We start from the raw sequence: 13,866 nt of genomic DNA, 5'->3' as shown, positions 1-13,866 counted from the left end.
CTACACTTTTGATCCGGTCATCAGATCACAACACATGTTCACCAGGACCAGCAGCAGGGTGAATAGTGATGCTCCTGTGGTGGAAAAGAAAAGTTGACAAATCAGATTAACCAAATAAAAATGTAGGCATCACGGCTGAATGTAACTGAGATGACATTAAAGAAAAGTCCCTATGACTGGATCTGAAACTGTGTGTTTAGATTGTTGAGAATGAATGTTTTATATCTTTAAATTACTGCGACAAAAGCTAAGAAACTGGAAGTGATAACACAAAGAAAACAGCATCCCACGTGTTGTGGAAGCCACACATATGTGCAGAATGTGGCTGCTAAATGACACTGACTGGGATTCAAAGTAATCTCACACAAGTCTGCTGAGTTCTGAGGGCTTTTGCATCATATTTGGTTATGTAACAGGCTGATTTTTGCTTTCTTCAGCTTGAAAATATTTACAGTGGATAGAAAACAAAGCTTTTTAGGACAACCATGAAATGATGTGTTTTCCCAACAGAACCGGTGCTTTGAAATGTAAAATAAATGACCTGAAAAGTTCTGAAATCCCAGCTAGAGATAGTTATATTAGAGTTTAACGTCACAATTACTGTTTACCTGTTATGTGTCCATTATTTGAAGACCCCGTACCTGTTAGGAGAACAAGGCAATAGTGTTCATCATATCAGAGAAGCTGACTTTATAAATAAATAAATGATAAAGTAATGAATGGAAAAAAAACATGTTGGAAACTACCTTTAACCTGAAACTCAGCAGTGAGGATCCCCCCGGTCGGATCGACCTCTGACGACAGACTCCTCACAGAGCACGGGCTCTTCAGGAAAAAAGTGAGAAAAAAGCAACAATACAGCTGAAATGAAGGTTTTTCAACATTTAGGTCGACATCAATAAGGACAAACACATGCGGGATACTACAACCTGCAACAGCTGCTGTTAATCCAAAGGACACCTGGGGTCACAAAGCAGGTTCAACCAACTCTGAGTCTATTCCTGATCTCTGAGTTGATCTACTCTGAGATAGAAAACTCTGAGTTTTCGGTTCCAGAAACGCTGATTTGAGTGAGTTTAATCAACTCTGAGTAGTTTCACATTGAGTTTTGCCTGTGCGTCACAACTTTAAAAAGCCAGCATCAATGGAGCCCCAATTCGACGAGTCACCATGGCAACGGGGAAGAGGAGGGGCTACGTTTTTCACCAACCTCGAATTGGAAATCTTAATGCGCTCATACGGCGAGTTTCAATACGTTTTTAGAAATAAGTGCAACACCGCTGGAGCAACAAAAGCGTTAAAAGTTTAAATGTAGTCCTTTGCAATCACAATAATATTACAGGGAAACTGCTTGAATGGTAGCCCATTAATTTATTTCATTTAGGTGCAATCTCGCGTGGGAGAAGTGCACTTCGCACCAGTTTAAGATGAAACAGGTGAGACCTCGGCATGGAGGTTCCTCATTTTGATCATGTTTTACACTGTAAAGTAAATATTAAGTGGCTATTTGACTGTGCAGTTATTTTATCCCCAACATAATGCTGTTTTCACACACTATAAACTATGTCTTCTCATCTATATCATGTTCTGTTAAATAATTAAGCCTATTTAAACTAACACAGTGAGTCCACCCCCAAGACACAAGTGCCTTTATAAAATATAATAGGCCTATATTTATCTTTTTTAAGCCTATTCATACAAATATTTATTTGTCTTTTATATCTTTTTTTTCTTTTGTCCCAACAAAATTCTGATGGTGCTGCTCAAAAAAATAATTGTCTGTAAATGCTAAAACATCTATGCAGTCTGATAACCATCTCCCGACGAATATTTAATTCTCTGCGCAATAATGCTGCACCTTCATCCACGGGATTGTTGTCAAAAGGCCTCCTACTGTGCCTAAAGGACTTCTAGAAGTAGAAGAACTCGCTCTGCTGACTGAATGAATGAGGAAATCAAATGGCGTGTGTGGCTGAAAGAGGGCGGAGACAGAAAGAAACTCGAGGTTCATTGAGTAAAACCTGGTCCCGACCAGGTTAGGTTCATAGAGTCTGTTACTACGGTAACTGACCGAGAGCTTAAGTTACCTCTCTTTGTGAAACAGGCTAGAGTTACCCCTCTTTGTCGGGTTTGAGTTACCTCCCTTTGTGAAACGGAAAACTCAGGGTTTCCCTCATTTCAGGGTTAACCTACTCAGAGTTTTCACTAAACCTGCTACGTGAAACGGACCTCTGCTCACTTCAAAGAATGATCGCAACGAAATCTATTGAGAGGTGAGCTGTTGAGGTAACACGACCATGTAAACTGGAAAGAGTTGGTTTGCAGAAAGTGTAACTAAATAAAACCACGCACCATGCTCTGCTGCTATACTTTGCTGTGTTCGCACCAGTGCCAGCCTGCTGCAGGCAGCTCTGGACACATATTATCATTGAGCTTTTGTCTGTGTAAACAGTTGTTTTTCTTCTAAGTAGGTTTAGAAATCGGCTGATATTATTTCTGCTGGTGACTTTGTGATGTTAGCACAGCAGTTTTGCATCTATGGGGAAGTTATTTGCAGGTGGGAGCAGCTTTTTAAGCTTTTCAAAGCTCAAGTAATGCAATGAAAAAAGACCCCAAATCCATGTGGGTTGAAGAGGAGATGTCCTGGATACAGAGCAGGAACGAAACTGAGAAAAAAGAGGAGGAAGTTTTAACCATTTTGGGTAGTAAAGAGAAATGTGAGATCACTGGCAGATAAAATGGACACGCTTGGAGCCCAGATGAAGATGCTACTTAAATATCAGGAATGCAATGTGTTATGTTTCACTAAGATATGGCTGCAGAAACAACTCTAAGACATTTCTAATTGGCTTTCAGACTTCAAGATAACAGAGATAACAGGAAAGGAGGAGGCATTAGAGTGATTGTTAACAACATATTGTGTAATCCTGATAATGTAACTTCTCTACGGCCTGAATGTCAAACTGTTGCTGGGAGTTTCTGCCCATGTTCTCCACAGAGAGTTCACATTAATCCAATCATATTAATGTATGCAAAAAACGATAGTTATTTTTACAGCCTAACTACACAAACGAGCACTTTGAACATAGAGTAAAGTCGTTCAATAAGTTCCAGTTTAAGGGTTCTCTGTTATATATCCGACAAATTCAAATATTTAGACCCAAAAAGTTGGGAAGACAGGTGGAAGACCTCAGTAGTGTACTCACTGGCTGGCAGACGAGCCTCTCTCCGTCACAGACCTGGACCTCGCAGTGAAGCCACACGGTGGACACCTTTTCCAGCCGCTGGAAGCGGAAGGAGTTGAATTTGAACATGGAGCGGCTGTCTTTGGCGTTCTCGAAGATGGTCACAGTGTTGTCAGCAGAGCAGCTGTTGGAAAACAGCCGTTACAAAGACCAAATTAACAGTTAACAGACGTTAACGGTCTTTAGCCGCTTTCGGACAGAGCAGTTCTAAGAACGCCGTCCTAAGAACGGTACTCTTCGAATTTCGTTCTGATAACTGTCCTTCCCCAGCGGAACTGTTTCAGTTTGCATTCGCACATGAGTCGAACCTTGATAGGGGCTGATGCGACGCAGCCGTCTGCGACAGCGACGTGTTACTTTAGCGCCGCATTCAACTACAAAACAAAACAAAACAAAACCCGCGAAAAGTAAGGAGAGAAGAAAAAAACACCACAAAGAAGCGAATATGGAGAGCGGGGAGGCCACCGTGTTCATGGTCTGCATGATGGTGATATTAATCATGGACGATCACATCAGGCGTCTAACATGAGCCGCTTTCGGACAGAGCCGTTCTAAGAACGCAGTTATCAGAACTGTCCTACTCGAATTTCGTTCTGATAACTGTCCTTCTGTTTCAATCTGCATTCGCACATGAGTCGGGACTGATGCGCCACGCGCAGCCGTCTGCTTCAGTGACGTGTTAGCCGTTAGCCGTTTAGCGCTACATTCAACAACAAAACAAAACAAAACCCGTAAAAGTAGGAGAGAAGAAAAAACACCACAAAGAAGCTAATATGGAGAGCGGGAGGCCACCGTGTTCATGGTCTGCATGATGGTGATATTAATCATGGACGATCACATCAGGCGTCTAATATCGAGGCTGGAAAAGCTCACAGAGAGAGTCAGGAGACGATACTTTTTCATTTCATGAAGGAAGAAAGGAGAGCAGAGCGCTGCAGACAAATGAGACCAGTGTAAGTTTAACTTATTAAACACCCGCCGGTTGTGTCTGTGTCGTATGAGGAAACATTTCAGCCGTGATAGCATGACATGGGGCGTAGCTACCGACCACCACACACCTCCGTTAGATTCGTTCTATAAGAACTATGAAAAGACCCGACCTCGGAGAAGGAGCTAAATAGTTAAAGGAACTAAGGGAGAAAGCCCCGAGTTCCTGTATGTCCGAACACGGGAGAAAACGGCCCCGCGGATTAAAAGGTTATTAGAACTGCCAAAGGTTCCTACAGTCCGAAAGCGGCTATGGAGGCTGGAAGAGCTCACAGAGAGAGTCAGGAGACGAAGGATGGAGCAGCAGGCCATACTTCTTGGTTTCATGAAGGAAGGAGAGCAGAGCGCCGCAGACAAAGGAGACCACGTGTCAGTTTAACTTATTAAACACGACAAGGTTGTGGCCGTGTTGTATGATGAAACATTTCAGCCTGACAACATGACAAGGGGCGGAGCTACCAACCACCAAACACCTCCGTCAGATGTGTTCCTATGGAAACCAGAACAGACCCAGCTGAGGAGAAGGAGCTAAAATGGTTCCAGGAACTGAGGGCCGTGGTCCCTGGTTCCTGTATGTGCGAATGCGGGAAAAAACGGCCTTGTTCCTGAAAAGGTTACAGGAACTGCAGAAGGTTCCTACAGTCTGAATGCGGCTATTCTCAACAGGAATCCTATGTGAAGGTACCTGTTGATAATGAGACTCCACCTCTTCCTGTCTGTTGAGTAAGGAGTTGGAGTGGCCCAGCAGTTGTTTATCACAACTTTGAACCTGAGGGTTTGAAAGATAATCATGGGTCATCATCTTAAACAATGAATAAGTAAAGTATGAATATTTGAAGAAATGTGGTGATATACCTGTTACTTAGACCTTTTGCCTCAATGCCGATAAAAACTTCAGAGCCAATCTCAGAGGTGTCAATCACGTAGGGTGCGTCCTTTGCATACAAGAACTTTGAATTCTACAAGATATATGCATCTTCTTACTTTGCATCAGTCAACCAAGTGCAGACTTTAGTGAGAAGTGCTCATACATCAAATTAAACGAGCCGCCTCCGCTGGATAAACTGAATCTGTGACCAGTCTCACTCACCGTGAACACGTTCATCGACAACTGTGATCTAAAAGTGCCTAAACTCCCATTGTTGACATAAACTGTAGCCACTCTGAAAAAAGTAGAGGGTTTAGTAAAAACACTGCAAGTCATTGGGTCAGAATGCACAAGCGATGCAAACAGTGGCCGTGGTCCCCTCGTGTCCCGAGCTGGTGCTTACCTCTGGCTGAACACTGCGTTATTCACCAGGTAGGCGGCTCGGTACATGCAGCTGAAGGTGTAGTTGACCGGCTGGTTCCTGACTGTCAGCGAAGTATCGTTGGAAACAATAGAGTTATAGAAGATGTACTTTGGGTCTTTGCCGGGCATGTACTGCGTGAAAACAAAGTCAAGGAGAGTGTGAATTAAAGGCCGACGAAGAAGAACGCCCGGGTTTTAGATTATCTTCACTGTAAGCTGCCTTTAGTAAAACTTACTGTTCCAAAAGGCAACAATTATACTTGAAATACACAATTAAAATGCTGTCGTTAGTCTGCAGCCACTGCTGAAGGATTTTAACATCCACCGGACGAAGACGCGTCATCTTTAGGAAATCATTGTCTATCCGGACATGCTTAGGTCTTTTTTTCAGGCTGGTGACAGACTGACGGGTTATAGGGACAAAACTGCAACTTTTTGCAAATCAAATGACACTTTAACTTATTACAAAGAGTTTAAAGTGACATAAAAGATGTAAAAAAGCTATGAACACTTTTAAAATCTGAACACTGCACACTTGTTTCCACATTTAGGATTTCAAATGGTGCAAATTGTGTTCACTAAAAACTTCCGTGACTTCTTTGTACGTATGCGTATCTATGGAATGCAGTTATTTAGAGAATGAATGTTTTCTGCTGCAGGTATAATGTTTGGTTTGTTATAATGTCATTTATCTGACTCTATAACCTGGAACTGCATGTATTTTTATAGACAGTACATGGAGTTTTATTATTATAATGAAATTAACCACAAATTAAACTGCCTTGGCTTAACAGGAACAAAAACATTGCTTCTGTGTAGCTCAATACTACCTTAATTACGTGGAGTACCTCAGATTGCGTGCCACAGTACGAGTGATTTTTGGGCGTTAGGTCGGGGATGATGAAGCGGTAGTAACCCGGGCTGTGTGTTCCAGTGTAACAGATTCCACCCAGAGACAGCTGCTCTATCTCCCAGCCATAAGGACACTCTGGAACGTGGGCAATGATGGTGTTGGGGAAACATGACACCACAACATAGTCTGAAATAAGATACAAAGAGTCTAAAATTGTCCAGAAACTCCTTGATGAATCTGTGGCATGCTGGATTTAATAAAAAATGTCAAAAGGTTTTTTAGAAAAGTCGAATAAATGATTTATGATTGAACTAAATGCAAATTTTTTTTAAAGCACCGTGATCTTACCTGCTTTTTGGGGTGTGCATGTCAATACAACGGGCAACACCAATAAAAGTGCACTGAATGAAGCCATCCTGTGACGCTGCAGAGAAACTTCAAATTCAGAAATGAGAGAATATTTAGCAAGTAAAGACCTAAATCTTTGAGAAATAAGACTCACCATTGACTGGGTGAACACCTTTGACTTGTTGGATGTCAGAGGATCCTCATGACTCCTCAACAGGTAACCTGCATCCGACTTAACAACTCACACTCAGGCAAACCCAGGAGAGGTTTTATACTATCTCAGGTAAGGGTAAATGGCTTCCCCCCATTCTCCCATATCCACTTTTCCCCTTGGCAGGGCTGGTTTAAGAGCTCTATTGTGGGGCCTCTCACAAAAGCTCTCTGTGCTGCTCAGACATTGACTTTTAAATGAACAGTTTCTCATAGTCTGCATTGTATGCTACAATCAGCTATTCTAAAGAAAATCCAAAATTCTATGAGATGAATACCCAACACTTTTTGACTTTTGCAATAACAATTAATGCCATTCGGTCTAAAAACAATCAACATCATCATCAGAAGATATTAAGTCTTATGTAAGATATTCTTACTTCACTCAATAGAGCGTCTCATATTAAAATGAGACAAACTTTACAAAACTGGAAAAAAAAGACCAAACTGTTTTTCTTTATGTAAAACAGAAGTTTTACATTTGTACTAACAAGATGAACTGCAAGATCTACAGCTTTTGCACATCAGTGAGTTATATTCTGTGAGATTATTATCAAAAATCGCTGGAAAAAACAAGGTATGACATATTCAGGGATTGAAAATCAACCAGTTATGATAAACTAAACAATGCAAACTTCACATCTGACAGTACAAAGCACTAGTGCATACCAGTCAACCCATCTGAAACAAAATGCAGTATATCACTACCCTAATACTAAAAATATAAACAACCTCAGCAACAACATTAACATTAGCTGAGCTAAGACATAAACCCGTCTGAAGATTTTCAGTTTCACTGCTGTGTTGTTTCAATCGTGAACATTTTTTCTCCTTATTGTAAAATAAAAAAGTTTTTGGATTTGCTTGTTCACATTTTTGTTGCAAGTTACTTTTTTCAATCCATCTTTTTTCTCAACTGTTGCTTCTAAAAAGTGATGGGAACAACTCTGGCTATTTTAAAAAGCGACAGGGATCTGTTCCAGGTGTAATGACAACAGATAAGATCAATAGATGTTATCCGCAATAATAACTTGACACAAACAAGGGATAGCAAATTAGTAAATTAAATTTAAGAAGCTGTTGGTAGATTTTCAATCAAGCCAGGCCCGTTTTTTACCCTGGTTTCCTGTCTTCTTAAAAATAAACTAAGCTAAGATAAGTTATGCGAAATTAGGCTAAGCTAAACTAAGCTAGGCAAAGTTTAGCTAAACTAAGCTAACCTGCTGAAGGCGATTGTCTAATACTTAAGTGACACATATGAGTAAACTATACATATGAGTATGATTAAAGGACACAGTACCAGCCGATTTAAGTTATTATCTATGTTTTATTAATTTACAGTACCATCTGTTAGGTTTAGATTAATCCGCAGATGGGATTAAAAAAAAGAGAGAAGTATGCTAGCTGTGCTTGTGCTAACTGCATTCAGGGAAGAAATATGGTAACTCAAAGATTCAGTAATTCCTCAACCTTATCAGTTTATTTATTTTCTATATTTCTAAGTGTTAAAAACTAATTGTAAGTGTTTTCTCACTCAGAAATTGGTTGATTGATGCAATTCTTTCTTCCAATGTCTGATCAAGAAGGAAAACAAGCAGTTTTTTTTTTTTATCAATATGTTTTACCTTGTATCATAAACAAGAAACACATAAAAGTGCAAAAGCATATGTCATCGTCACTGTCAGATGTTGGGACATCTGAGGTAGGCTATAAAGGAAAATATAAGCAGCTGAATTCTCAGCTGTAGTCTTTGTTGCCTTTTCCCCCTCTTGGCCAAAACGTAGGAAACTTACAGAAACAGAAAACCATTTAAGAAGCTAAGCAGATGCAAATAGACATGTATGGATACTTTAAAATGTGATGGTTGCTCAGATAAGAACAGGTATACACAGTCACAGGTGTTCTAAAGTAGAGGTAATAGGCCGGTGGTTAGTAGCACTCAGTGATATCAGGTCTCCCACAGTCTTGAGGTATTAGATATCACTTTTGTCTCATCTGCTTTTCTTATGCCTGTTAATCAAATGCTCACTAGCCTGTTTACAGCAGTCCATAGCTTATATCTGAAGCCTCTGTACTTAGGTTTGAAGTTATTTCTGAAGGTCATAGTTGTTTAGAAATTACACAGCTGCTCACATTTGCCCAGGACAAAGACATCTCCAAGCTCGATTAAATTAGAAAAGTTAGCTACAAAACAGATATTGAAGTCTTTCATGCTGTAATCATTCAGTTCGCCTTACAGCATCAAATGCCTCCTTGCAAAGACCTGATGATAAGCTCTGTAACAGGAGAGAAAGGAGGTAAGACACTAATGTCTCACAGAATGATTCAAGTCACCCTGCAACTGAAGGGGCAAACTGCAGTCTATTAGCATCAAAATGGGGCAACGGGGGAATTCGTAAGGGTTAGACTGAAGAAGATACTGATCTAAGATGGGGTCAGGGGACAGCTAGCGTTACAGCATCTGTCGATGTTAACAATCGGGAGTCGCGAGATCTCTCTGTTACGTAACCTCTGCCTGGGATCCAAGAAACGTGCTCAGAGGGAAACAGAGTATGTGTCCATGTGTCCGTGCAGTCCAGTTGGAGCTTTAAAGGGATACAGCACCCAATCATTTCAGCATGAAACTCTAAACATGAGAGGTTTATGGTTCCATTGCGTGGACGAAGCGGGCTGCAGCTGACTCAGCTACAACATGAACCTGTAGCTACATGAGTAATGAGTAAGCATCAAAACTTCTGGAATAAAGATTTTATTGCAAAAAAAATACAAACATAGCAGCCCTCTTTTAGACTTAATATCTAATAATAGGTGAGGAAAAAACTTATAGTGAAGTTCTTTCCTTATTAGAGTTGAGTTTTGGCTTCACTTTGACCTTAGAATTAGTGTATTTTAACTAATAACAAGTACATTTTTCTTGATTCTAATTAAATACACGTGGCCTATTTTCTCAATATATTGAAAAATATTCTTGAATTAAGACATAGTGGTATGCACTAGGCCTTATATTTCTTGAAACCAGCTTGGAAACTGTTAATATTGTGGCTTCAAGCATGTACTTACTCAAAACAGGTCATAAAATCTCAGTAACAAGCTGTAATATCTTATTTAGATAATTACGGACAGAAACACTTAAAACAAGTGAAACAGTCTAACATAAAAACTGCTTACTAAGAAGAACTATCTAAAAAATAAGCATAAATACCTTTGATCTAAGATATTTCTTTTTACTTAGATTTCACTTTTTGCAGTGTAAAGGAGACGCCTTTTATTTTCTGTGCTGGATGACGGTATCTTTGGCATCTACATACATCCATCTCTGCGGTGCTTATTAGACTCCGCTTACTACAGTACTGAGTCCTCACATCCGCCCTGGACCCACAGCTTCCCTTCCCTACAGAGAGACTGAACCAGACCAGGACAAGAGATCCAGATGGTGTGAGCTCCAGGCTCCCGAAGACCTTCTCTGGACAGCTATGTGGAATTCTACAGCATTTCCTCAACCTCAGCCTGAGTCAGGAGGAAATAACAGCGCTGTGGAAAAACATCCTGCGTCATCACAGCACCTAAAAGATCTCCTCTATCCGGCCTGAGTTAGTTTCCCCAACATCCCGCGTGATTAAAGTCCTGCAGAGACTGTTACTGGATCACCTACATCAGAATTTAGGTTTACTCACACAAATCAGAGATCAGAAATCAGATCTTCACTTTTTGAAAACACTTTTTATTCTTTATTTTTCCAAGACATTTGAGACATTTCTAGTTACAATCAAATATCACTAAATACACGAAGAAGCTCTGGTTTAACAGCTTCTCCGGGTGTGTTGAGCCCAGCTACATACAATAGTGCTTAGAATAAAAAGAAACCCTCACATAATGAAATGGCACATCTGGAGATACATACATTTCTTTATATACATTATATTTACATGATAAATATCTTTGGCATTTTGCCAGGTATTAAACTCTGGGCACTTGGCAGGTCCAGTTTGTTCGTTCGGGCTGGTAAATAAAATCCCTCCTGAAAGACAAACAAAATTAAGTAAATTTTTTCCCCAAAACATTTAAATATATCAGACGTTTTGAAGCATTTTAAAAACAACATTGATACTGCAGAGAGGGCTCTCATGCAACAGTGAATGAGAGAAAAACTAACTAACTAAATTAGAAGAATAGAATAGAAAGAATAGAAAATACTTTATTCATCCCCCAATGGGGGAAATTCAAATTAGTCAAGTAGCTCAAAAAAATTATAAATATTTACAATGATTGTATATTAATAACAACAATAATAATACCAATTCTAGTAAAAAAAAAAATACTACTACTAACTAATAATAATAATAAATGACTAAATAAACAAATAAATAAATAAAATTAAAAAATAAATAAATAAATGTGGGGAGTTTTATGATTAGAATGTTTCATAGAAATTTAATGACTCAATGTTGGTTTTTAAGCTGTTTCTCAAGCAGTTAACCAATCATATGCACCTCTATTTCCCCTGTGCAGTGCATTGTGGGATAGTTTTGTACATCTCTCTTTTAGTAAGTAACTGCTCAGAGTCAGACAACATATACAGAACTTTCCTGTATTCGTCCCAGTAAAAGAAGCTTTTTAAGGAGCTCAGTTACTCACAACATCATTACAGCTTGTGTTAAGACACTAGAAACTGCAAACTCTTTGGACGCTTTCTGAATATAGAAGTGGCTCCGATGTGACTAAGTCTTTACTTGATAACAGTACTTACTCTCTCCGGCGTGGTCCACTGTTTTCACGACACAGCAGGCCCTCATCGCACGGGCAAATCTGGTTGATGCTGAAAGCCAGGCCGCCGTCGGGCACATAACAGCTCTCACCACGAATCAGTCGCCTCTTGCACACCTGCTCGCCGTGATGCCGGGCACAACACATGGACGCCCCGCAGTCTCTGTCCACTTTACACCTGGCGCCTGAATGAAGGAAAAAGGCATTTCAACTCGTAAAAATGAACTTTTTCCAGGTTAAAGTTGACTGCAAAGTGAGTTTAAATAAAGTTATTTGCCTCAGGACATCGTATCTTACCCTCTTGTCCGTTTGGGATGCTGCGGTGGCACTTCCCAAACATGCAGCTGAGTCCGCGGACGCACTGCGCATCCCTCCGACAGTAGTGGCCCTCCCCACGCAGAGGCACACAAACACCAAAGTGGCGATCACACGAGAAACCGCGTCCGCAAGCCCTGTCGTGGTCGCACACAGTCTGAAGAAAACAGATGCTGATTAATATCATTTCCACTCAGTATTATTACCTTTACGCTGAAAAAAAGGGACTTTTTGGTGAAGTAAACTCTATTAGAGTAACTGTCATAATTTCTACCTCGTATTTTTAAGATTCAGTAAGAAATGTAAAATTAAACCTTTTAATAACGTAATACATGAATTACGGGGGAAGAGTAAGTTTTACTTCGGTTTCCTCATACAATTTAAATGTTTAATAGTTGTATGTACATGAACCAAGAAATACTACATAAACTTTACTCTGAAAGTGTATCGTTAAAATCTACTAAGTTACTTCATAACAGCAAATACTACAGATATGTAAAATTTACTTAAAATTTTGAGTAAAAGGATGTTCCTGCCTATGGAAAACAAGTACAGTTTACTTAATTTGTTTAAATAAATATAACTTAAAACTTAGATGTAATTAAGTAAATGTTACTTAATATCTTCAAAACTGTCATGTTTTATGGTAAGTAAAATTTACTTGATGTAGCAGCATTAAATATTACTTAAATCATTTGAGTGCAAATACTTACAAAGGGTTTTTAAAGTAAATCTTATGAGTTGTTTTGTTCAGTGTATGCTGGTGTTTTCTTTACCGATTATAACTAAGGTTTCAGTTCGTTCAAAACAAACACAGAATAAGAAGATTCTTACCGTCAGGGCTTTGGCAACAGGGGCGCTCTCCCTGAGGGCTTTGGATGCTTCTTTTGGAGGGCTGTGGGGCATATTGAGCATCCACGCCCAAATACGAGCTTCGGTCCAGGAGAAGCATAGAAACAAGCAGACTAGCTTCATATTTCCCAACATTTCAAAGCCGCAAAGTAAAATGAAAAAAAAACGGCTGAGAAGAAAGAAAGTCCCAGTAAAAGTCCCTAAAAGTCCGGATTGATGGGCACAGTGACACTCACTGGATCCCCTTCCCTGCGTGACTTTTATAGGTCAGCCGAGCTCGACTCCCCCCACCAGGTTGTTTGTCCAAGCAACAGGGTAGGAGGAGACAATTAGTTGTTAATGGATTAACTAAATTGCCAGAGTGACCCCCTGCAGGCAGAAAATAGTGGCAAAATGACCAGTCACAGAGCGGGGAACGAGGGGAGACGAGGCCGGGAGGATGGATGGACTGACAACAGTTTCACACAATGGAGCCAAGAACAGCAGCACCTCTGTGTGGTTATCTCTGCCAGACAAACAAACCAGGAGGACAAAAGCAGACAAATGCATGACACGTTTCACTGCTCACTGACTGACAGGTACTGCCGCTGAATGTCCCGGCCCTCCCAAAAAACTTGGCTAAACACTTCTGGCCCCGACCTCAACTATCGTGTCGCCCCCTACCCTGTCGTCATTTAGACCCCCCGCTGTGAGCAATTTGCAGAAGTGCACCCCACAGACGACCCCATGATCTCATTAAATGTAATTACCATCAGCCATTAGTTCTCACAGGGAGAAGCACTGGAAAAAATGCCCCTCCAAAAATAAGCAAAAAAAACAACAAATACGAGACGTTTTCTGCTTGAAATAAGCAAAAAAATCTGCCAATGGAACTAGTGAAAATCGGCTTGTCAAGATTTCTTGAAATAAGATGTGATATTTGGGACTTTTGAGATAAAAGTGATCTTAAAATTAGCTTAAAAACCTCTTCAAATGTAAAAAAAAAGCTTGTTTCATATGAA

At 40.1% G+C, this 13,866-nt stretch overlaps 2 protein-coding genes across 2 annotated transcripts; both read right to left on the bottom strand.

Moving 5' to 3' along the window:
* Positions 1 to 6,791, bottom strand: tectb (tectorin beta). Its single transcript, XM_075458109.1, has 9 exons — positions 6,725 to 6,791; positions 6,372 to 6,562; positions 5,504 to 5,655; positions 5,323 to 5,395; positions 5,088 to 5,191; positions 4,918 to 5,001; positions 3,207 to 3,369; positions 744 to 825; positions 1 to 71 (listed from the first exon to the last, which is right to left on the bottom strand). Exons 1-9 carry the CDS (start codon positions 6,789 to 6,791, stop codon positions 1 to 3), a joined length of 987 nt encoding a protein of 328 aa, XP_075314224.1.
* A 4,886-nt stretch (positions 6,792 to 11,677) lies between these two features.
* On the bottom strand, positions 11,678 to 13,000 carry LOC142374371 (dickkopf-related protein 3-like). The gene is made up of 3 exons (XM_075458018.1): positions 12,848 to 13,000; positions 11,996 to 12,170; positions 11,678 to 11,883 (listed from the first exon to the last, which is right to left on the bottom strand). Exons 1-3 carry the CDS (start codon positions 12,998 to 13,000, stop codon positions 11,678 to 11,680), a joined length of 534 nt encoding a protein of 177 aa, XP_075314133.1.
* Positions 13,001 to 13,866: the final 866 nt, after the last annotated feature.

Source organism: Odontesthes bonariensis, chromosome 23 (genome assembly GCF_027942865.1).
Source record: "Odontesthes bonariensis isolate fOdoBon6 chromosome 23, fOdoBon6.hap1, whole genome shotgun sequence".
In the NCBI taxonomy this organism is placed as follows: domain Eukaryota; kingdom Metazoa; phylum Chordata; class Actinopteri; order Atheriniformes; family Atherinopsidae; genus Odontesthes; species Odontesthes bonariensis.
The sequence above is the reverse complement of the archived record's forward strand: the minus strand, read 5'-3'. Positions and strand labels throughout refer to the sequence as shown.